This window comes from Lepisma saccharinum, chromosome 1 (genome assembly GCF_977018435.1).
Source record: "Lepisma saccharinum chromosome 1, izLepSacc3.1, whole genome shotgun sequence".
Lineage (NCBI taxonomy): Eukaryota > Metazoa > Arthropoda > Insecta > Zygentoma > Lepismatidae > Lepisma > Lepisma saccharinum.
The window spans coordinates 98,174,547-98,198,377 of record NC_139229.1 but is presented as its reverse complement, the minus strand read 5'-3'; the positions used below and the strand labels follow the sequence as shown (position 1 = coordinate 98,198,377).

At 37.5% G+C, this 23,831-nt stretch overlaps 2 protein-coding genes across 2 annotated transcripts in view; one reads left to right on the top strand and one right to left on the bottom strand.

Annotated features, from left to right (window-relative positions):
* LOC145984499 (ionotropic receptor 25a-like) overlaps positions 1–23,831 on the top strand; it is a 148,762-nt gene that overhangs the window by 105,405 nt on the left and 19,526 nt on the right. Inside the window, exon 13 of the mRNA XM_083118157.1 lies at positions 857–1,056. Within this exon, the coding sequence (XP_082974283.1) occupies positions 857–1,056 (200 nt within the window). The remainder of the gene's footprint in view (positions 1–856; positions 1,057–23,831) is intronic.
* On the bottom strand, positions 9,891–22,631 carry LOC145998532 (uncharacterized). Its single transcript, XM_083134960.1, has 2 exons — positions 22,498–22,631; positions 9,891–11,335 (listed from the first exon to the last, which is right to left on the bottom strand). The coding sequence occupies exon 2, from the start codon at positions 11,252–11,254 to the stop codon at positions 10,196–10,198; it is 1,059 nt and encodes a 352-aa protein (XP_082991086.1). The 5' UTR covers positions 11,255–11,335; positions 22,498–22,631; the 3' UTR covers positions 9,891–10,195.

Genomic DNA, 23,831 nt, shown 5'->3' with positions numbered 1-23,831 from the left:
GCAATTGGAGCATTTTCTTCACTCAAAAAATAGGCTTTTATCGCTTCATATAATATACTGACGTATAATTAAAGTAAAGAGAAGAATCTTATCTTTGAGTGGTATAAAAGACCCTCATAATGGCACCCAATAAATTCACAGAACCTTTTCAAAATTTCTGTTCTCACAGTAAAAATACTAAAATGATTGTATATTTTGAAAACCAAGTTCTCAACATCTATGGGTATTATTTTCGCACAAGGTGCAGAAATTTCTTTATGTAGAATATGAGCCCCACAACAAATAGGCAAAATATTTTTTTCCTAATCTGCACTCTAACTCTCTGTGCACATTTTTATTTCCTGATGTTGTCTTGTTTATGCTACCAAAATTTAATGGTGCATTATCTGCTATAAATCCAGCGACCTTAGTTTTTCCAAACTATATTGACTTACTGTATCCATCAATATACTTGAAGAAACTATCCAGCTTACGTGTCTCAGAAACCGATGAACATTCTGTGTGTGACTTCGATTTTATATATTGTTCAATATCATATTTACCTTTGTTTTTATGGTAAATAGTATATTTGGGGATTTTTGCAAATTGAAAAGAGTATAGAGTATATGAACCTCTAAAAGAGTATAATACTCTTAAAAGAATATGTCTGGTCATCCTAAATAAAGGCATTTTATCAGCACCTTTTTTGGCACCTTTCTTTTAAACATTTTCATAACCTTTTCTTTTTACTTCTCCAGACCATAATTTTGCACCTTAAAATCCTTTCACTAATGATTACATTACAGATTGCGTCATTGCTGACTCTTCTAGAAGCATAACACTTGATAAGGGACATGATCTGATTCTCTTTCCTTAGGATATGGAAGGACATGAGTCTGAACGACAGTCTGAGTGATGTGGAGAGGGCGAAACTGGCCGTGTGGGACTACCCCGTGAGCGACAAGTACACCAAGATATGGCAGGCCATGAAGGAGGCTAACTTACCCGAGAACTTTGAAGCCGCTCTGAAGAGAGTCAGGGAATCGAGGACTTCAAGCGAAGGATTCGCTTTTCTAGGTGAGTACAGTTAAGCTTTTGCAATGTCCACAAACTGGTTCTGTTTGCGAATTCATTACTGTTACTTGTTGTGTCCGAGAACACACAAAGATTTCCTTTAAATGAAAGGTGGTCCATAAATCTCACGTGATATATGTTTAGATCAAGCTTCTAATCAATTCGTGTTTGGTGACAAGTCTGGGGATGGGGGGGGGGTAAAGGTGACCGGAGAGTGGTGCTGGTTACGTCACGTCCACTATTTTACAGATAGAGAATCTGTGGGGTCCTACTTTCAGTAATTCTGTGTCTTTATGACAGGTTTCATGGTGCCCTTAGTGTTTCAAGCGCCCAAGTCAGGATATAGATCTATCTGACACTTGCAACTCTTGTTAGGTGAGTGGTTCACTTAAGTTAAAAAATAAACATATGTTTTAAATTTAGTACCATTTTATATGTAAAAAGTAGTAAATAAGCACATATTTGGAACAATCATATATGTAATTGATTGAATTTCAGTGAAAATACACTGGTCAACATGAAATTTGTTACAAGGAATGTGAATGGTGTTCTAAGGTAAGTCGATGGTGCTGAATTTGAAAATGAAATCAGTTTTTTCCTATCGGGCTCAGTTTTCTTGTTACACTCTAATCTGTACCTAATGCAATTCATGAAAATTCTGCCTATTGGGCTGTGGTTTAGTTTAACCTATATTTACTCTACAGATATTGTTGAATAACAGTCATTATATGACCATAGAATGACCAGCACGTTCCTAAGGCCAGGGGCCTTCCTCCAATCGCAACAAACCAAATCGTGTATAAGACAGAGGCATGGCAACACTGTCGATGAGTGATGTCCGAACACGTAGAATCGCAGTGTTGTTTGTTGTCACGTGCGTCTCAGCATTGTGAGTTCTGACGGAGTGGGAAGTGACTGCCTTTGATTAGGTTGTAATTCGAAGTTTCAGAAGTCGTGTGTAGTGTTAGTGCATAAAAAAATGCCTCGTACCTGCGTAAATAGCCCCAATTCGTTTTGTTATATATGTGGAGAGTTGACATTTAAGTCACAAAAGCGACGAATTACCCCTCTTATAAAGAAGTGCTACGAACTTTATTTTGGGTGTAAAGTTGGGGACCAGGACAAAACATGGGCCCCCCCACATATGCTGTTTGACCTGTGTTACACTTCTGACAAGCTGGTTAAAAGGATCACGTCACATGTCGTTTGCTGTTCCCATGGTTTGGAGGGAACCATCAGATCACACAACAGACTGTTATTTCTGCCTGACCAAAATAGCTGGAGTCACGTCGAAAACAAGGAACACTGTGCAGTACCCAAATTTACTATCAGCCATGAGACCTGTATATCACAATGAAGAATTGCTGGTACCAAAGCCTCCTGAGGATGTGACTGTGAGTGAAGATGATTGTCGTGACCAACACGGGGAAAAAAGTGCAAGAGGTGAAGTAACTGCTGACCCAACATTTAAAGTGTCCGGTTCATCAATGGAGCCACACTTATTGTCACAAGGGGATCTGAACGATCTTACGCGGGATTTAAATTTGTCTAAGCAACAGTCTGAACTTTTAGCTATGTGACTGAAAGGTTGGAATCTCCTTGCTTGCGATACAAAAGTTTGTTTTTTCGTGACCGCCATACTATTTTCTCAGAATATTTCTCTCACGAAGGAGACATGGTTTTTTGTAATGACATCTCATCTGTTATGGATTGTCTTGACCATGAATACAGTTCACACGATTGGCGTCTTTTCATAGATTCCAGCAAAGTTAGTATGAATGCTGTACTTCTCCATAATGGAAACAAATTCACATCAGTACCAATTGCTCATGCTGTTAACATGAAGGAGACGTATGAGAACTTGAAACAGCTTCTGACAAATATCCAATATGAGAAATACAAATGGAATATATGCGGAGATCTGAAGGTAATTGCAATTCTGCTTGGCATGCAGCTTGGGTACACAAAGCATTGCTGCTTTGGGACAGCAGAGACAGAAAAATTCACTATTGTGGGAAAAAATGGCCTCTTTGCAATGAATTAGTGCCTGGACAGAAGAATGTGGCAAACACTCCTCTTGTTGACCCCACAAATGTGTATCTCCCTCCTCTGCACATAAAATTGGGACTAATTAAAAACTTTGAGAAAGCCATGGACAGAATTTCACGTGGATTCATGTACTTGCTACAGAAATTCCCAAGAATCAGCAATGCCAAAATTAAAGAAGGAATATTTGTAGGGCCTCAAATAAGGTAATTGATGAATGACGAGAGTGTCATTCAACAATTAACAGATGTTGAAAAAATGGCATGGTTGTCTTTTACAAGTGTATGTAAAAACTTTTTAGGCAACCATAAAGCAGAGAAGTATCGCAATATTGTAGATGGACTAATTAGATCATACCAACGTATGGGATGCAACATGTCTCTTAAATTCCCAACTAACCTTGGTGCCGTTAGTGACTAACACGGTGAACGGTTTCACCAAGACATTGCTCTAATGGAAAAGCGGTATCAAGGCAAATGGAGAGCCGCAATTCTGTCGGACTACTGCTGGGCCTTACGAAGAGATGTTCCGGAGGCAAAGTCTAGTAGGAAATCGGGAAGGAAACATTGTTAGGTATGTTTGTACACTTTCATGTTACTCATTTACTTCATTCCTTTGTATACTGACACAGATTTATTACCTTTTACGTTTGTAGCACTTTTGTGAAAGCAAGTCTTTCAACCAATACATATAGAACATAGGCTGAGGTAGGAAAATGCAAAAAACATTTTTACAGGAAATCTGAGCCCGATGGAGAAATTCTGAAATTAGATCTGCATTCAGGGGCTCAGCAACTTCTAGAAACAGCTTGTTTTGTTCTTGTAACATTCACAAATATTTTTTTTGTAGACCAGTGATATTGGAACATTACGCTGCTCTCCTGTAAGTCAGTCACGGCGCACACATTGGGAATCACTGCTTCGTGGCATGATGCTATACTCTCCCCGTCTCTCTCTTTCGATACCCGGTGGAGGCACATAGTGTTTCGGATCCCACTGTAAACTTTAGGTCCAGTCCCGATTACCCTTACTGTGCATAAAGTTTACTTAAAACATATCAACTCAATCAATCAATCTATATATATATATATGTATGTATGTAATTAGATGATTATTAGACGGTCTATCTATTATTAGGTCGCCTTGTAATCCAGGGGTTCCGGGTTCGATACCCGGTGGAGCCACATAGTGGTTCGGATTACACTCCAAACTGTAGGTCCAGTCCCGATTAGCCTTACTGTGCATAAAGTGTACTTAAAACAGCAAATCAATCAATCTATTATTAGGTTCATTTCGTAAGTTTAATTTTGAATATATGAATGGATGATCCCTGCATAAAGCGGCTCTGGGGCTCACCCAGCAACAAATCAATGGGTACCTGGGGCAACTCTGTGGGGTAAAGGTGGCCGGCGCGTGGTGCTGATCACATCACCTCCAAATTGGCAGAGATCGACAATGTGCTACACTTCACATCCCCTAAGTGTGCTTACATGGCACGGTGCTATATGCACGGAGAACTTTACCTTCTTATTCCTATATTACATTCTATCTTGCTCATTTTCTTGTAGATTAAACAGGAAAAGAAAAAAGTATCCCTGTCAAGTCTGATTTTCGTTAAGCCTTGCTGTCACTTGCTGTAAACCCACTCAACTTTACCTTTTTAAATTTGAGATCGTATCCTCCCACACTTGCTAAAACATAAAATTAAATTATCGCAGGGACTGCTAATTAATTGGAATATTGTATGTACTGTGAACTATACAAGAGCCGGCAAGAAACATAATTAATTTTTTCTCTGTTTATCAAAGCAAATTTCACACAACAATTTAATCAAATTGCGAATAATGTAAACACATGATGTATGCCAGATGTGATTGTCAAATGATATTAATTAATACAACGGGAATGGAATGGTGGGATGGGTAAAGCTCCTGAGATGTCTCTTCTTTTTCTGTTTATCTGTATGTATACTCTCCCGCTTTATTGTCTGGAAATATTGATCACCACGTTGTTAGCTTCATTGAAATTACTTGAAACAACAACAGCAGGTACTAGAGCCCTGTCGTGAACTATTAATCTGACAATATATTTCGAATGAGAAATATCTAAAACGGTGGTTTCTCAGCTGGGCTGGCAAGGATATTTGCATGAATATTATTTTTGTTCGGTGACGCCAACTTATATGGGACCGTGGGGCACCAGCCCACCCGATAATTTGTTGTGTTCTTATTATTTGCACTTGAGAATATTAAAACAAACACTTAATACAAATTCAATAATTCAGGTATATGTATTATGCAATGTTTCATTCACTAATACATTATGCAATAGCATTTTGAGGGAACTCACCATCAAGTTTATAAGCATTTGGAAAACAAAAGCAAGCCGTTAGGATTGTAGCAGGAATAAAGACTAGGGAATCGTGCAAGACGTTTTTAAGAAATAAAAAGTATTAACCTTCCCTTCACTGTAAACTTACATACAACATATGAAATTGCATTACTCGTATAGGCGAGAAAAAATATATTACGCTACGAAGTTCAATAGGACATACATATAACACCCGAAGTAAAAAGCTCCTAAAGACATTCTTCACCAGGCTAACAGTTCAACAAGGACCCGAACACATGGCAATTAAAATATTCAACTATTTACCAAATGATATAAAAGCAGAAAATGTGACAAGTTTCAAAAACAAATTTAAAAAAAAAGTATTAGTTAATAAGGAATATTAGGTATATAATGTCAGTGAATATTTAGATTGTAAATTATAGAAATTTTGTAATTATATTTTTTATCTGAACTGTACTGAACCCTCCAAATACCAATGTATATGGTTTATATGGAGTAATAAAAATTCAAATTAAAAAAATTATTATATTTGTTATAGTTAGTAATTTGTGACGGAGTGTTTATTGAAATCAACAAATGAGATTTTTTTTTAAAATATGTAAGAGTGCATTGTTGATGTGCATTCATATTTATTCATTAATGATAATAATAATAATAATAATAATAATATTCATTATAATAATAATAAACCATTATTGTTGTATTTGTTAGAATTTATCAATGATATTAAACACTTCAATATTATACATGCGGAAACATTACTTCGTCGACTTGGTGGTAAAACGACTTGAGGGTCGACTCACGATTTAGACATTGTAAGTTTCGGGTTCGAGTCGTGGCCTGGTCACGTGTCTCAGTTTATCAATATCATATGATCTTCAAGTATCCTCATTGTCTCGATTAACGTAAAGGTGCAGAAAAGCAACCTAGCAAGAACTAGGAAAACATAACAGCGTAGATACTGTCACTTAAAAGTGTCACGTTTGGTCTTGTGTCTATGTGCGACAAAGGGATCATGCATATTTGATCTCTCTTCACTGTCAAGCTTGATATTATTCATTGGTAATATTGCATAGAGGTGCAGTGTTTGTCAACCTCTTTGACAGAGTAGTTTGTGCACTTTGCTACGATGCCAAGGATTCCGGATTCGAATCCCGGAGGAGACATGGATGTTTATATTTGTCTGACATGATGAATATTGAGAATATGATAGATAAGACCATGAATAATATGTGAAAATACTTTTCTAAAAAGTCTGTAAGGTGTCTGATTGCCAGGTGGGAGACCCGGGTTCGATTCCCGTAGGGTGTGATTTGATGTGGGAATTTTTCCATTAATGGTTCTGCATGGAGCTGCTCGTTGATTCACTCAGCCTTAGATAAACGGATACCTGGGGGCAAAGACGGCCGGAGCGTGGTGCTTCTCACATCGTCTCCACAAATATCCTTTTCAATTTTTATATTTACACGTTGATCAAAAGAAGACAAAGTTGTGTTATTTTTATTGCAGTTTCAATTTTGTCAACTGTTTGCCGTTACATATAGGTACAATACAAATGCAAATGTTGTTTGTAAAGATGTTGACGAATCGTTTGCGATGCACTTGCACGAAATTGATTGAAAAGCTAGGCCCGATGATTCTTCTACTAATTGTCCTGGGAAGAGTCCGAATGCAAGAGATTATACTTTAAGTAATGAAGGAAATCCCTAAGGATCTTCAGCAAAAATCAACAACGTTCTCCAGAGAATAAAGCGTCTCTCCCATGCAGTGGCGGCTCGTGGTCTGTCTCTATGTGTGTGTGCGCTTTAGTCTCGCGTCCAGAAGTGTTATACCACGGGTCTTCCTCTCCGCACAACAGTTTTGCTACCTTGTGTTCTGACGTCAGACGAGGAATGCCTACGAGGTTAGGTTATGTTCCACTAGCATAAATACAATGGGAAATTATTATTTAGGCTAAGAGAACTAAACCTAGCTAGCCTAACCTGACAACGTAGGCATTTAGTCTAAAATTAAAGAGCTTTCTCCTATGACGTCAAAACACAAGGTTGCTCAAGTGTTGTGCGGTAAGTGAGACCCGTTACACCACCCCTGTCAAATACTTGCACCCGTTTTTGCGTACATAATGATGCTTAATATATTTGGAACCCAAGTTTTGATCACCTTTCACTGAAAATTAGGCTATGACAGAGTTATATTTCATGATTTTTTTAACACTGAATTTTTACAAATTTCATATATTTCGGAAATTATCCAGACAATCACGAGAAGAGCGATGTTATTGTGCAATATGTAATTCAGCATCGAGTTAAAGAAAATTACAGTACTCACTCAGTCCATACTGCCCTGCTTCGTACTTCAGAATTTTTCCTTCCCTTCCGCCGTATCCATATGTTGCAGTTGCTACAGGCTTTGTAGCTAACTTCCTTCCAAAAATTCAACAACGTTAAATATTAAGTCTCTGATTTCGCTTTGTACAGTTTCCGTATTCATCATGAAATCAAACAGTTTGCACTGAAACAGGTATGAGCTTTTGACAGTGCTAAACAATTTTACAACTCAGTAACAGCCACACATAATGCAAAACAGCTGGCTGATTGATGCACGCTCCCTTCGCGTTGATAATTCGGCTACTGCGCCACAGAGACCGTTTATTTTTTCCAAGATGCACTAAGCAAGGGCAATATCAGGCATGTTTAAAACACCCGTCTCGCTTTCAATTGTCCTCCACACCTTCCCCCTTTTCTTCCCCTGTCATGTTCGGGACAGAATCGGAGGGACAATATACCATCGAAATTTCCCTTTTCTAAAAAGAAAATCCCTCAATTTTCAATGATGTATGGGTTGCCTCGACTCTGTCACACGATCTCTAATGGAATGAGTTTGCAACACTACATTTGCTATAGTGGAACCACAAGGAAAGAAACCTGCGCAGACCCCGTCGCTTTTGTGCCTCTACGGGTACGTACGACAACAAGGATGAATGAAAAACTGATGAAATGAATGAAGTGACACAAACACAGTGAAACAAACGTCCTTGCCTTACTAAGTAGAAATACTGACTTCGTAGCGTGGGCAAATTATTTTATATATGTATGTGTGTGTGTGTGTGTGTGTGTCTATTATATATTAAATGCAGCAACATAGAGGCAGCATAACTGACGAATAAAGCATGTGTTAATAACAAGAAATTTGCTAGAGAACGAAGCGGCATAGTTCAATTACTAAGGAAATAATGCACCCCCTCCCCCGTAGTTGCTTGGAACTTTCATCGGCTTGAAAATACTTAATTTTCTATCCTTAATATACTATTCTATACTTAAATACTTAATTTTCTACAAAATTATAAAGCGGCATGGACGTCCAGAAGGAAGTGCAAGGATGGTCGCCACCCCCCTCCTCTTCTGGAAAATGAATGTTGACATAAAAGTACTTATTATTTCAGACGTATGAGTTGATTTCAGTTACAGTAATTTACATCCATTATTATAATAGGGATGTAGGAACGTGATAATTTCAAACAAGTGGTGTTTTCTGAGAGGGCAACATTAGGCTATACGGGGTAATATGCCTCGTTTAACCGCCTGCTAAAAATACATTGTTTCCCCCTCGCTGGAAAAAAATCTGCAGACATCCTCTTGCCCCCCCCCCCCCCCCAGTGCGCAAGCCTATGTCGCCCCGAGAAGGTCGTTCATCCGCTACTATTAGATCGCCGCCCCGAGAAGGTCGTTCATCCGCTACTATTAGATCATCGGATTTTGTAGCAGATCTTCTGGTTTCCCAAGGAACAATCTCCCGATTTTTTCAAGTCTGACCTGGCAACACTGCCCCGAGGACTGATAACGGCAGGGAAAATGCGCGAACGCTTTTGAGGGAAGGTTTTTTTCCTTGTGGTCCAGCTATAGCACACCGATCGCTGCATTCATGGCTTTCCTAAATGATGCAACCTTCCCTCACACGGCGCTCAAGCCAAAAGACCCAATCAGTGTCCTCTACGCGACTGCTGCAACAGCGTCATAGGGAGCGAAACTAAGATTGTGTTCAAGCCCCGAGCACGGCTCGGTCTACGCGGGTTGATATCACTGATCGCAGGCTTTCCACCATCTCTCTTGGTGGATCGGCGTGGGAACACTTGATGTTTCGAAGGAGATAGAGTTCAATAAATAAGTATAATAATAATGATTTGCGTTACAGATTTATTTGGGTGTGCAAGTGCGAATGTGGGAATAGGCAGAAGCCGCTACTGCTCCCATGACAATAGCTGTAGATAAGGTGAAAAGTGATCAAGCCACGAACAACTCCCAACCATTATTCTGATTTCCATTATTCAGAGAACATTTTATTTTTGTTTAGGTTAGTTACAACTACTTGCCTTTCAATACATTCTGCTACAGGACTGATCACATTATCGTTTTCATCATTCAGCTATCTTCTTCCCTTTAGTTCTCCTCTAGCCTTCTCCCTGTTTAGTAGTGCGTATACGATTCGCAACCTGTCTTTCGTCTCTGCACGTTACTCGAAACCTTAAAACCATCCCTAGTTTTCCTTAAGGAGGTGCATATTGTTCCCACTCTTCTATCTTCTCAGGTTTTTTGGTGTGATCTTAAAAGGGTACAACCAACTGGCCACTTAGTTGGCTCTTAAGTGCTAGTTGAGACTGTTATAAGTCATTCCTGTTGTTTCTTCTTGCATGGTCCTGGTCTCCCATAGCTTTTCTCACCAAATCTTGATTTTCCGGGCTTCACTTGTCATTCACTTCTTTCTTCTGGTTTTCCTGTTGCGTTGTTATTTCGCTGATGCTTGCGCTTCGTTTGTTTCATTACTTTCGGCTTTCTTCTTGTTCCTCCCTTCATTGCAGATGTCAATCGTCCTGGGTCTTTGTGAGTGCGGATTCCTTTCATGTTAATTAGTGAAGATTCAACAAGAGGTTTCATCTTCTTTCTTTTTAGATTCTGTCGATCTACGTAGACTGTTATGTCTTCAGGCTTATCTCTTCTTCTTGATGCCTTGACAATTCCACGGATTTCTTGCTGATACCCTTGCCCACGAGCTGCTTCATTGTTGCTCAGTCCTTGATCTTGATCTTTACACTTGCTTATTTCATCACCTTCATTTACTTCTCTTAAAGCACGTGCATCTTTCTCTTTGGATGTATGAGTACTCATCTCGAGTTTCTGGAACTTATCTTTACACTGCTCTCTCCTCGTTGCAACTTCTGAGTCCATCCTCAGAGTTCTTCTCTTCTTGTTGTTCAGACGGGGTTCCTTCGGACATCGTTGTTGACTAACAGAGTTTCTTAAGAAGATATTCGCCCTGCCATCCTTAGTCTTGGCAATCTTCTCAGACGGTTGAGCGTTCTCCTTCTGAACCGCCTTCCTCCTCTTTATCAGGTCTGGAACCACATCTGGCGTCAGGAGAACCCCTGACAACCCACTGTTGTTGATTTCTGCCGTGATGTTGCTGTCTTTGCTACTCTCGTAGCCTTCCCTCATCATTTCGCTTCTGGCGTATTCCTCCATGGTCATGTTAGTCTTCAGCTTCTTCCCACGATCCTTCTTCCTAACCTTATCTAAGATTTGGACGTTGATCACTTTGCCCCGCTGATCAGGACATGGTCTGATCGGCGTCTGTTGAGACTCCTCGATCTCTATTTCGTGTCCTTTTTTGGTTTTCCAGCCACTATTTCCGTCCTGGTCCTCTTCCCTATCGCGATGAGCAAGGGAACGGACATTGAATCTGTGCTCCTTCTCTTGTCCGTCAAGAAAAGACAATACGAAGAGAAATATTATTGCTGTCTTTGCCCACATATCTGCATATCGGTTTTACCGACATAGCAAGTATGTGAAAACTATTACTAAGACAGAGCTAGTAGCACAGATGTCATTGAACTGAAAGAGGAAAATCATTTAAATTTTAGCTAAAAGCGTACATGAACAAAAACTTACTACTTTACTCCAGAGATGGAGCTAAGAACATAAATATAAAAATTTGACACGCAGATAGTTGAATTAATCGGATCCATGGAAGAAATCGCATAATAAGCGAAAATTCGTTTTTGTGCCAAAAATAAATATTTGCTTTAATTTTGAAATTATACCAACTCACAAAGGGGATTAGTATATCAAATAGCCACAAGAGAACATATAGATGACGCAACTTAAAAACTGAATGCACTAATTTTGTTTTTAAAAAAATCTATCCTTTTTAGAAGCTTAATTTGTCCATTTCACGATTACCCAAAATTAGAAGAAAAGCGACGCAAAATAAACATTGTTATGAATTGTGCTGAACATCGCCGGCTTAATAAGCGTATAATAATTGTTATTTTATGGTTTATTGCAGAGGCTCACTGGGTAAGTTTTCCTTGAGTGCTCTCTGATGTGTGCATCGAGAAAAAGTACAACAGAAAGAAAAATACTGTTCATCAACAAAAAAGAGGGGAACACCCAAAAGATGTCCAACCTCCACCCACATACTACATTCAGGTGTATTTGCTTAACGCCCTGGTTGGTGCCTTTTAAAATCAAAACCAGGGCATCTGTATCCTCGGAATTGTGGTTCCCCCGTTTTTCAGGTGTTTTTTTGTTTGTTTGTTTGTTTGTTTTATTTCATTTCGATTATTTTACAATATATGGTGGTGTGAATTATTAGTTTGTGTTGCTACGTTCCCCGGATTATTCTCAATGGAACAACTTACGTTTATTCCTCAACGGCGAGCCTGAGACTTATCAGCCTACTATGAAGCCCTCAGGTTGTGGGAAATCAGATAAGGATATGCTTACGTAAAACTTACTAACTCTCGCACACAAAAATATATTTAGAAGTCAGTTAATGTTAATATATTACACTTGCACTCGCAATTAAACTCCTTATTATTAGAAACAAAATTGTATTAAGATCATAATTGTTCTTCACTACACAAATTACCACATTCACATTTCCAAAATCACTTCCATTATTCCAGCAACATTCATAATAATTTCTCTCCTAACAACTCACAATCGAATGTTTTAAGGTTAGTCCATAACCATAACAGACTACTCATTTGAACAAAACAAATTACGTCATCACAGACAATTAACATCTTAAACATATTAAACACTTAAAATGATACAATAAGTGGGTGCGTATCATGGCATCCTCCCACAAACAAAAAGAAAATTAACAAAATGAAAATGGAGTAAATTTTATTTTTCAAAACTCTAGGACCATCCACTCAACTCAACAACTGCTTCTCAGTTTCTTGGAGTGTAGGACGGATGGCGTATTTCAAGTGGTAACATCTAATTGTTTAACACTAGTTTCTCTACTATCGAAATCTTCCGTCTGTGTAGCACTTTCTTTCTTCCTCCAATTGTAGTTACCTCTATACCGGTTATAGCGATGTGGGGAGAAATTATTATTACCATACGAACTTCTTCTTCGGAATGGCGTTCTTCTTTCTTCTCCAGAAGATCGCTGTGATCCCTCGCAGTTCCTTCTTCTGTAGAACCCGCTTCTATTTTCTTCTCCTGAAGGATTGTTACTTTGTCGAGCGCTACCACTGAAGTTCTCATTATCAGATCTTCCGTTACCATCAGACACCTTCGCTGAATTGGGTTGATTTCTCGAGAACGTCAATTGCGTAACTCTAGCTTGGTTGGTTCTTCTGTCCTCGAATCTCGGGTTTTCTGTCCTCCATCCATCGAGTTGCTCCGAGGCTTCATATTTTCCCAAGTAGCTGGTAAGTTGATCCATGTTGCGTGGATCGCGAGTAAGTACCAACTGACGCACTCGCAGCGGAAGTTGACTAATAACCAAGTTCAGCGCTTCGCTTTGGTCAACGCTATCCACAAGATTACAATACGAGCCATATGTGTCCCAGCAATATTCTTCAAGTGAGAGGCCACCACTCCTCGAATACCGTTTGTTTCTCAGCCTCTGCGTTTCCCTTTGCTTGGCATCAGCAGAGGCATATTGTTTTTTAAATGCAGCACAAAAATGTTCAAAAGTCTTCCACTTCTTCTCATTTGAAACAAACCACGCCTTAGCCTTTCCTACCATAAGAGAGGGCAATAACTTCAATCTAAAAATCATAGGGACATTCATTAGATCCAGGTATGTTATTAGCTCTTTTAAATACCTCTCAGCAGAGACAGTATTAATCTCTCCAGTAAACTTCGAAAGAGCGTTAACATCAGACATGCGAAAAGATTTGTAGGAACTATTCTTATAGGCATTGTCACGAGATATCTCATCCTGTCCCCATCTCCCAGACTTTCCATTATTATGTCTCTTCCTGGGCTTTGTAATTTTCCTAGTTTCAGTTTCCTCAGAACTAGAGGAAACTGTAGAGCAAGAACTTGACGAGTAACGATTCCTTTCCTCATCTTCCCCTTGGAATCACCTCTCGTTGTTGAACCGTTCATTCCCGGTTGAAATACAGCTTCACCATTTTGAGAAGTTTCTAGAACCCGACAGCCTGCCATTAACATCTGTAGTTGATCGACCTGCCTATCTACAGATGCGACTTTCTCCGTAACTTCTTCAAGTTTCTTTTCTTGCCTTCTCTGATTTAGCTCTAAATTATCAAGTAATTCTAAGGAACCCTGTGTTGCTTCTGGCCTTGCAATTATTTCAACGCTCTCTATTCGTCCCCTCAATTTCATTTTCCATTTCCTTTTCTTTAGCTTCTCTAGATGTTTTCTCCTGTGTCAAGTCTAAGTTCCACTTTTCATAATCCTCCTTTTGTTTTTCTTCCAGCTTTAGTATTAATTCAGCTACTTGCTGCCTCTCACACGCAATTTCCTTCCTTTGAGTCTCCTTAATTTCTCTACATTCCTTTCGCCCCTCTTCTATTCTAGATAATAATTCATCCTTATCTTGGCTGAGCAGCTTCATCAATTCTCCTCTTTCTCATTCCTTTTTCTTTCTTGTTCATTTCTTATCCTTTCCTGTTCTTCTTTATCTTCTCTTCTGATTCTTTCCTGTTCCTCTTTATCTTCATTTCTTTTTCTTTCTTGCTCATTTCTTATCCTTTCCTGATCCTCTTTATCTTCTCTCCTGATTCTTTCCTGTTCCTCTTTATCTTCATTTCTTTTTCTTTCTTGTTCATTTCTTATCCTTTCTGATCCTCTTTATCTTCTCTCCTGATTCTTTTCTGTTCCTCTTTATCTTCATTTCTTTTTCTTTCTTGTTCATTTCTTATCCTTTCCTGATCCTCTTTATCTTCTCTCCTGATTCTTTCCTGTTCCTCTTTATCTTCATTTCTTTTTCTTTCTTGTTCATTTCTTATCCTTTCCTGTTCCTCTTTATCTTCTCTTCTTATTCTTTCTTATTCATTTATCCTTTCCTGTTCCTATTTATCTTCTTTTCTTATCCTTTCCTGTTCCTCTTTATCTTCTCTTCTTATTCTTTCTTGTTCATTTCTTATCCTTTCCTGTTCCTCTTTATCTTCTTTTCTTCCCATTTCCATTTTCTCCATCAGGGTTTGAAACAACTGTTCCAAATAAGGACTTCCTTTGTTACCCTTCTCTTTACAAATTAGACATTTCAATTCTTCCCCCTTATACTGCGATTTTGGCAAAGGATAACCAGCACAACGTAAGCGGAAGCTTCTTTTCCAATCGTTGCACTCGACCTCTTCATCATCAGCTTTCCCTTTATCGGAACAGCAACTTAAAGTATCCATTTTTAACTTACGACGATCACTTCTTAAATTACGCTTCTGCATACCCTACTCAAACACATTTATCGACTCCCGCGTTGCGGCGCCAAAAAGTTTACACCTGCTACGTTCCCCGGATTATTCTCAATGGAACAACTTACGTTTATTCCTCAACGGCGAGGAATGCCTACTATGAAGCCCTCAGGTTGTGGGAAATCAGATAAGGATATGCTTACGTAAAACTTACTAACTCTCGCACACAAAAATATATTTAGAAGTCAGTTAATGTTAATATATTACACTTGCACTCGCAATTAAACTCCTTATTAGAAACAAAATTGTATTAAGATCATAATTGTTCTTCAATACACAAATTACCACATTCACATTTACAAAATCACTTCCATTATTCCAGCAACATTCATCAACTCAACAAAGATTTATTGGACTTACAGCTTTACAGATGGCTGTTTATGCCCAGCATACATTATAAGTACATAATAAACATTTTTAATATAAATTTTACACACAAAGTTCATAAACGCTCTTAAATACAATTTTATGTAACTACATTAAGTCAGTCAGTAACAGAAGTATATTATAATTTTATATCAGCTTTTCTCAAAAAAGCAAGTATAACATATCCAATTCTAATATCTGGAGCATACAACATTGAAGTCATATTAATAGGGAAAGGAACATTAATTTTTGACAATGTTTTGTATAAAGTCTTTCTTCTCTCTGAGTGAATTAGACATTCCAAAATAATATGATGAGCATCACCCCTTAAATCACCACAATCACAATTCGGAGATTTTAAAATGTGTATTTTAAATAAATGATGATATGTTCTCGCGTGACCACTTCTTAGTCTATTTATTAAAACAATTGCATTTCTTGAACCTTTACAATTATAAAACCAAGGTTTTTTTCTATTGTAATCAACATAAGGACGATAACTTTCACCAACGCTTTTTAATGCATTATTACACCATAAGTTCCATTCTTCAAAAAATTTCTTCTTAACCCTCGGAAGAAGATCTGTGTAATGCAATGGTAACTGGATTGTTTCATTCATTTGAGCAGCTTCTTTTGCATATCTGTCTGCTTGTTCATTTCCGTAAATATTAATGTGTGATTTTACCCACACATAATGAACTACCTTTCCATTGCTAATTAAGCTATTAGTTGCACGAATACAATTGATGACATATGGTGATATTTTAAATAAATGTTTATAATTAGATTGTATTGCTTGTAAAACACTTCGCGAATCAACCAGTATTAGAAATTTCTGTTCAGGAACTGTACCAATATAAATCAAAGCTTGATATACCGCATATATTTCTGCTGTAAATATGGATGCCTCCACTGATAACCTAAACATTTTTGATATATTTCTTTCAGTATCATAAAGATCTGCTCCTACTCCACTTTCAGTTTTAGACCCATCTGTATATATATGATAAAAGTCTTCCCAAGATTCTCTAAACTCAGCTGAATGATTATATTTCGGGATATATATATTTTGAATTGGGTGTGTGGGAAATTCTAACGAGTATACTGGCAATGTTCTTGCTATGAGTACTTGACTACATTCATGGTGATATTTACTAAATAGTTGTACCCAAAGGGTAGCTGATTTATCATTGGTTATTCCTGAATCATGCAGCTCTAAAATATTTAATAAAACATCATTGAATGGATGCCATGGTGAATGTTGTATTTTAAATAACATTTTTATTGCAATTAACTTTATCCTCACAGAAACCGAACATTCTACTGACTCCATATATACCACTACATTAGGAGTACTGTTCATTAATCCCAAACATCTTTTTAGAATTTTTCGTTGCTGGACTTCTAGTGGAGAAAGTTTTGTTACTGGAAGATTACACAAGACCATTAATCCATAATCTAATACTGCTCGATAATAATTCTTATAAAACATAAGCATGCTGGTAGGATGTGCTCCCCATTTGGTATTCGCCATAGCTTTAAATAAATGAAATATTTTATCGGATCTATTTTTCATCATATTTATTTGATACTGCCATGATAATGATGCATCAAAGTATACACCTAGATATTTTACTTGTGAAACAATTGGAATTTGTAATCTCCTATGATTAATGTTGAAAATATTTTGAAGACCCTTATGTTTAAATACTACTATTTTGGACTTTTCTAAAGATATTGATAATTTTTTCTGCTTTAACCATTGGTTAAATTCTATTAATTTATCTTCAAACATTGAAAAATATTTCAAGTGATTGTTTGAGTCTAAATATATACATACATCATCAGCATATTGTAGAAACTGAAATGGGGAATCTATTATTGTTTTAATATATGATAAATAAACATTAAATAATAATGGGCTAAGAGGACTTCCCTGTGGTAGTCCTTGTCCAATATATATTGGACCTACCATTTCTGAACCAAAATGAAAATAAAGTTGTCTTTTAGATAACAATTTCCATGTCAATATGAGTATACAATGAGGCACTTTTAGTAATTGTAGTTGTCTCAATAGAACATTAATATCTACGTTGTCATATGCACTTTGAATATCAATAAAGGCTGAAAGTACTGATTGTTTTTTTTAATAACGCTATAAATATGAGAAGATAATGTTACTAATGCATCCTGGGTTCCATAACCTTGACGAAATCCCATTTGTCTGGGAGAAAATACCTTTTGACCTTCCATAAACCACTCTAATCTCTTTAATAAAAGCTTCTCAAAAATTTTTGCCAATACGGAACTAAGAGCTATTGGGCGATATGTCTGACCCAACGAAGGGTTTTTTCCTGGTTTTAGAATTGGCATAATAATTTGAGAGGTCCATGCAACAGGAATTTTACCCGATAGGAATATTTGATTGTAAATTTTACATAAAATGCTTAGTGCATTCTGTGGAAGATTTCGTACCATAGAATACGTAATTCCATCAATGCCAGGAGCAGAATCTTTAGACCCTTGAAGAATTTCATGAATTTCATTTACAGTGATAGAGGATGTGAACCCCTTTGAGTATTTTGATGTAGATGAGAACGTGTAGAATATATTAGGAGGTTCGCAGGCTGATGTAAAGGGTGTAGGAATTACTTTATTAATAAAATCAGTTTTCCATTCAGTGGACAAAGGTAAAGTCCGACTTACATGTGCTTTTCTAAGTGATCTGAACTTGCGCCATATAACGTCTAATTTTGTTTTAGGGTTTATTTCTTCGCAATATTTTTGCCATGAAAATCTCTTAGCCTTTATATATACTTTTCTAGATTTTGCAGTAGCTCGTTTTAAATTTATCAAAGTTGCAGGTGAAGGAGCACTTACAAATTGTTTCAATGCTTGTATTCGCTTCCTTTTTGCTTGAAAACATTCTTCATTCCACCAATCTATTTTAGGAAAATTTCGATCATATTGCGGTTTCAGTCGCGGACAGGCATAATCCATAACTTGAGTTATTATATCCACAAATTTTTCATATTGTTCAGTATATTGGTTTTGATATTCTTTAGCTGAAAATTTTAAGTCTAAAACTGAATTATATTTCATCCAATCTGCCCTCTTTACGCTCCACTTACGAATTGTTTTTTGTTTTATTAATTTTGGAAATTTTTGAGATGATGTTAGCGTGATGAAACATGGAAAATGATCACTAGTTCGTAAATCAAAGTCTATTTCCCATACAAATTCAAAACACTGATTATCAGATATTAAAGTTAGATCAATTGAGGACATATTGTTTCCATTTGGTGGTACATGTGTTGGAGATCCATCATTTATAACTGTCAAGTTATTATAATCCATCCAATCTTCAACTGTCTTTCCCAAAGTATCAATTCTATGATCACCCCACAATGTATTATGACAATTAAAATCTCCTGTTATGATAAAGGGATGTTGAAAGCCAGACAAAAGAGAATTTAGATGAGAGCTCTGTATTTGTTGAGAAGTATAATGAGATGGAATATACAAGCTAATAATATTATAAAGTAAGTTGTTTAACTGCATTTTTATACCGACCACTTCTACATTATATTTGGAAAATAAATCGTGTGTTGAATTAAACTGAATTTGTTGAAATGGTACACTTTCATGAACAAAAATTCACACACCCTTATTTCCCACATTATAATCATTTAATATAGTATGATAGTGAGCAATATGAATATTTTCTGATTTTAAACCCCATACCTCACTAACACAAATAATTAACGGGTGACACTCATCTATTAATTTAATGAATTGAAGTTTCCTCGCAGAAAAGGATCTTAAATTCCATTGTATTATTAATGGCAAGATTTTTCTTTGCTGGCAACACATTGTTGTTTTAAATTAGGGGGTGTCCCCGAAATCTTGTAAGTCTTGAATTAGTTTTAAAATTTGTACAGAAATTTCGTTATATTTTAATATTATTTTCCTAATATATAATAAATCATCACTCACTGAAATTGTTGTGGTTAGTTCTGCTATTAGATGTAGCAGATTTACTAGCGATTCTTTCTGAGAAGGACTCTCTGCTGTTGTCCTGCGTCCAATCGAATCTGATTTTCTCTCCTGTTCCTTAGAGGAACACGTCGTGCTCACAGTTTCACTTGAATTACCCACTGCTGATGATGTTGACGCAATTTGTGGATCCTTGTGTTTATTTTTGTCCTTTATCAAAACAGGTTTAATTGTTTTCCTCAATTGTGAAGCAGAATGCAGTCTAAAATTTTCCCCGTGTTGTTTTTTAAAACTTTCATAAGACCGGTCAGATTCTGGTGGCACTTTCTTCCAACAGAGGTTACTTAGATATGTGTCATTTCTTCTATTTTCCCAATCTGTAACAGAATTAAATCTGTTTGTAGTATAATTTTCTGATGTGCAAGGGCTTTCCTTGTTTATTGATTCCTTTCTTATCTCCAGCAATTTAGGAAAGTCTTTAGCAGAGGTCGCATATGTTCGCCGTTCATTTCGTGGATCAATTCCAAAAAGTACTTGTTTCTTTGCATCTTGATAGGAGATGATGTTATAAGCAATCAGCCTTTGTATTTCTCTCTCTTGCTCCCATCTTACACAAGACTTATCGGTAGATAAGTGGTTTCCCTTGCAATTAATACATTTAGGACTGGCATTGCAGATTCCATGTTCCGCTTGACCGCATCTATAACACACGGGAGAGGATTTACACTGTGTTTGTGAGTGTGAGAAACGGAAACATTTCTTGCATAAAATCACAGATCTTACTTTTGGCTTCACTTCAAATATTTGTCTCCACAACTTCACTTCTTTTGGTAACTGTTGAGATTGGAATGTTACACTAATGAGTTTAGTAGGTTCTTGTCTTACTTCCCCATCCTCATTGAAAAAAGTTTTCTTCATCCTTATTACATCTATTATTGGAACTTCAGCTCTAATGTCTTCGATTATCTCGTCTACTGGGATGTCGGTAGGTACACCATATATTAATCCTTCTCTCACTAATAGACCTTTAGGAATTCTGGCTTCTAAATGGTATTTTTCCTTGATGAATTCATTTTTAGCAAATTCATTTGCATCATATGCTGTGCGAAATGACAATTTTGCCTGCTTCAAACCACTTTGTTTAACGAATTCAACATCAACCTTCTCCTTACATAAATTATAACCTAATTTTACCGTATTCAGGCTCTGTGATCCAGGTAATGTATTGTCCACCAACACGATATATGGGCCTTGATGTCTCTCATAATATAAAGACATATCATATGCCTCATTTCTATATTTAGCAACACCAACCTTTGTACTTGCACTTACTTTCGGATTTTTGGGGTTTTTCTCCACTTCAGGTTCCGTGCATTCTTCATTAGATCGACCTCTTTTAAAAGAAGTCTTATCACTAACTTCCATTTCCGCTAACTGTTCAGGTACAATCACATTCATATCACTCTGGATTGCTTGCATTAAATTTTCTTCATTAATCTTCACATCCTGAGCCATCTTGGGAAATCACAAGCGTTTTTATTTCGCCTTTCTCTTTCACATATCAAATGTAAAATGTATAGAGAGATTTAATCTTGTAACTCTAGAACTATTATTCTCAAATCAAACTTCAATTAATTAGATCTCAAACTAGAAAACTAGCGGTGGCTCAGTCGGTAACGCGTCTGACTACCATACTCAAGGTCCCGGGTTCGATCCCCGGCCGGTTCAAATCCGGGAACTTTTCTAACGGTGGAAGCGGCCCCGGCGCCTACCCAGCGTCGAATAACATGGGTGCCTGGGGGAAACCCTGGGGGGTAAAGGCGGTCAGGGGCGTGATGCTGATCACATCACCCCCACTCACGACCGGATCAAGAAAGTGTGGGGCGTTACCCTCACACCCCCTATACGCCTTCATGGCGTGGTGCTATGCACAGGGGAACACTTTACCTTTTTTTTTTTTTTTACTAGAAAAACAAACAATTCAACACGCTATTCACACAGAATCTAAACGATACCACCATGAAAACTCAACTTCATAATCCCAGTAACATTCATAATAATTTCTCTCCTAACAACTCACAATCGAATGTTTTAAGGTTAGTCCATAACCATAACAGACTACTCATTTGAACAAAACAAATTACGTCATCACAGGCAATTAACATCTTAAACATATTAAACACTTAAAATGATACAATAAGTGGGTGCGTATCAGTGTCTGTTCAACAAAGTGATACGTGGGAAAGGAATCAAGTCGAATTTAGTTTCTATTTAAATTGTACACTTAAGGCTGAACTTGTATAGAACTACACGGTATTTTCAATTCAATTTCCATTTTTTGATTTGTAAATAAACAACAATAATAATATTAATGAAAGGTAAAATATGAGCTTTTGTGAGTGAAGGGTAAGATATGAAATATTACCATGACCTCCCTCCCCCCCCTTCCCAGTGCTCGAAATGGAAATCCGTAGCTAGGATGGTTTGCCCAGTTTGGGGAAAGCATGGATGGGGATGCTTATACGGATCACCACGGGAGAAACTGCAGTGGGTGCGGGGATGCCTGTGCAAATTATCCTAGTGGAGGGGATGCTTTATGGGAATTTTCTTAACTGGGGGAAAGCATCACCCCACTTTGAGCACTACGGCTTCCTCTGAGCACGAGCAGCCTTGATCGCGTGCCGGATGTTTGGTCTTATTTTGTGAGCATTGCTTATAGTGCACTCCACGCCCCTGGTGTCGTAGCGGCTAGATATCTCGGAGCACTTATCTGGTATTGCATTTTAACGAAAACGGTCATGTTTCAAGATGGCGGACTTTAATAAAGTTTAAACTTACCGTAACAGGAAGATATTGGAAAATATGCTTGGCGCTGTTGCTGTACGGAACAGCTTGATTAACATGTATTCAACTTATTAAATACATCACTGAAGTTATTACTTTACTTACCTTAATCTGTGATGAGCGGCATCGTTTGATCCTTCTAAACTTGATAATTTTAGAAACAAAACAGATGTCGCTGTAATTGAGCCGGCATGGCTATCGAGACGAAGTAAGAAAACCTTGTTCTAAATTGAAATCAATCAACAAAAAGGGATGGAAATATTTTCCAACAGTTTCCATGGAAATTTTGTAACAATTGTTGATAAATTATATTTTGGTTTGGTAAGCTTTCATTCCTACATTCACGTATCAGGGGTTTATCCAGAATTTTCCATCCTGGTGATTGGAAGTTCGTATTTGAAGTGTAAGCCAAATTGGCCATAAATTTGGCGTCTATTGAAAATGTTACGGGGTGTGTTGGGGTGTGCGCATAAATAATTCGATTACAAATATTCAGTACAATATAAAAATAGTTGAATGTGGCTAAATGGCGAAGATAATCAGTATGAATTCGTCACATTTTGTATTTTTGTTATTTTAATTTAACATTGTAATTTCTTTATACGTAGTTCACCAATATACAGGTCGAGTATGTAATGTCGTGGCAGGTTAACATTTTAGAAATTAATAACAAAATTATACATAGACATATAGGTCACGTCGATATGTGATATTTTGAACATATGCTCTTCCTCATCTGGATGTCATTTGGCCCCTCCTCTCTTGCCATTTGAAATTTTCGAGGTACCTCTCAGGTGACCATTCACCGCATAATAACGAATCCGAAAATCTTCATTCTATTGACCGGGCTAACCCCTCCCCCCCCCTAACAGCGATGTATACAGGGTGTCTCAAAAGTAATATCTCAAACTGACACAGGTGAAAGTACACGATAATAGATACTAAAAAAGTCTCAGTAAACATGGGTCTGCAAACGAGCCGTTTTCGAGAGAATCGCGAATGTGTGATTACAAGCCGCCACTGACTTCATTGTTTGTAAACGTCGTCCTAGTTGGTAAGATGCTTTCGAACACCCCCGGTTCATTTCGGAATTGGTCACAAGCATGTAGAATTATCTGTACTGATTGTATCCATCCTGTTTGATTACAGCGCCACCTCTCGGAAATGTTCTGTTTTGTAAAGACAGAGCAAACCTCGGAACGCGCAAGGAATAAAACACTCGGTGTTTACAAAATTCAATCAGTGACGGCTTCAAACCATACATTCGCACACATTATTGGCATTTTACCAATTAGGACGACGTTTACAAAGAATGAAGTCAGTGGCGGCTTGTAATCACACATTCGCGATTATCTCGAAAACGGCTCGTTTGCAGACCCATGTTTACTGAGACTTTTTCGCTTCTATTATCGTGTACTTTCACCTGTGTCAGCTTGCGC

Coding starts and splice junctions, on each gene's coding strand:
- LOC145998532 (XM_083134960.1), bottom strand. CDS start 11,254: ATGTGGGCAAAGACAGCAATAATATTTCTCTTCGTATTGTCTTTTCTT.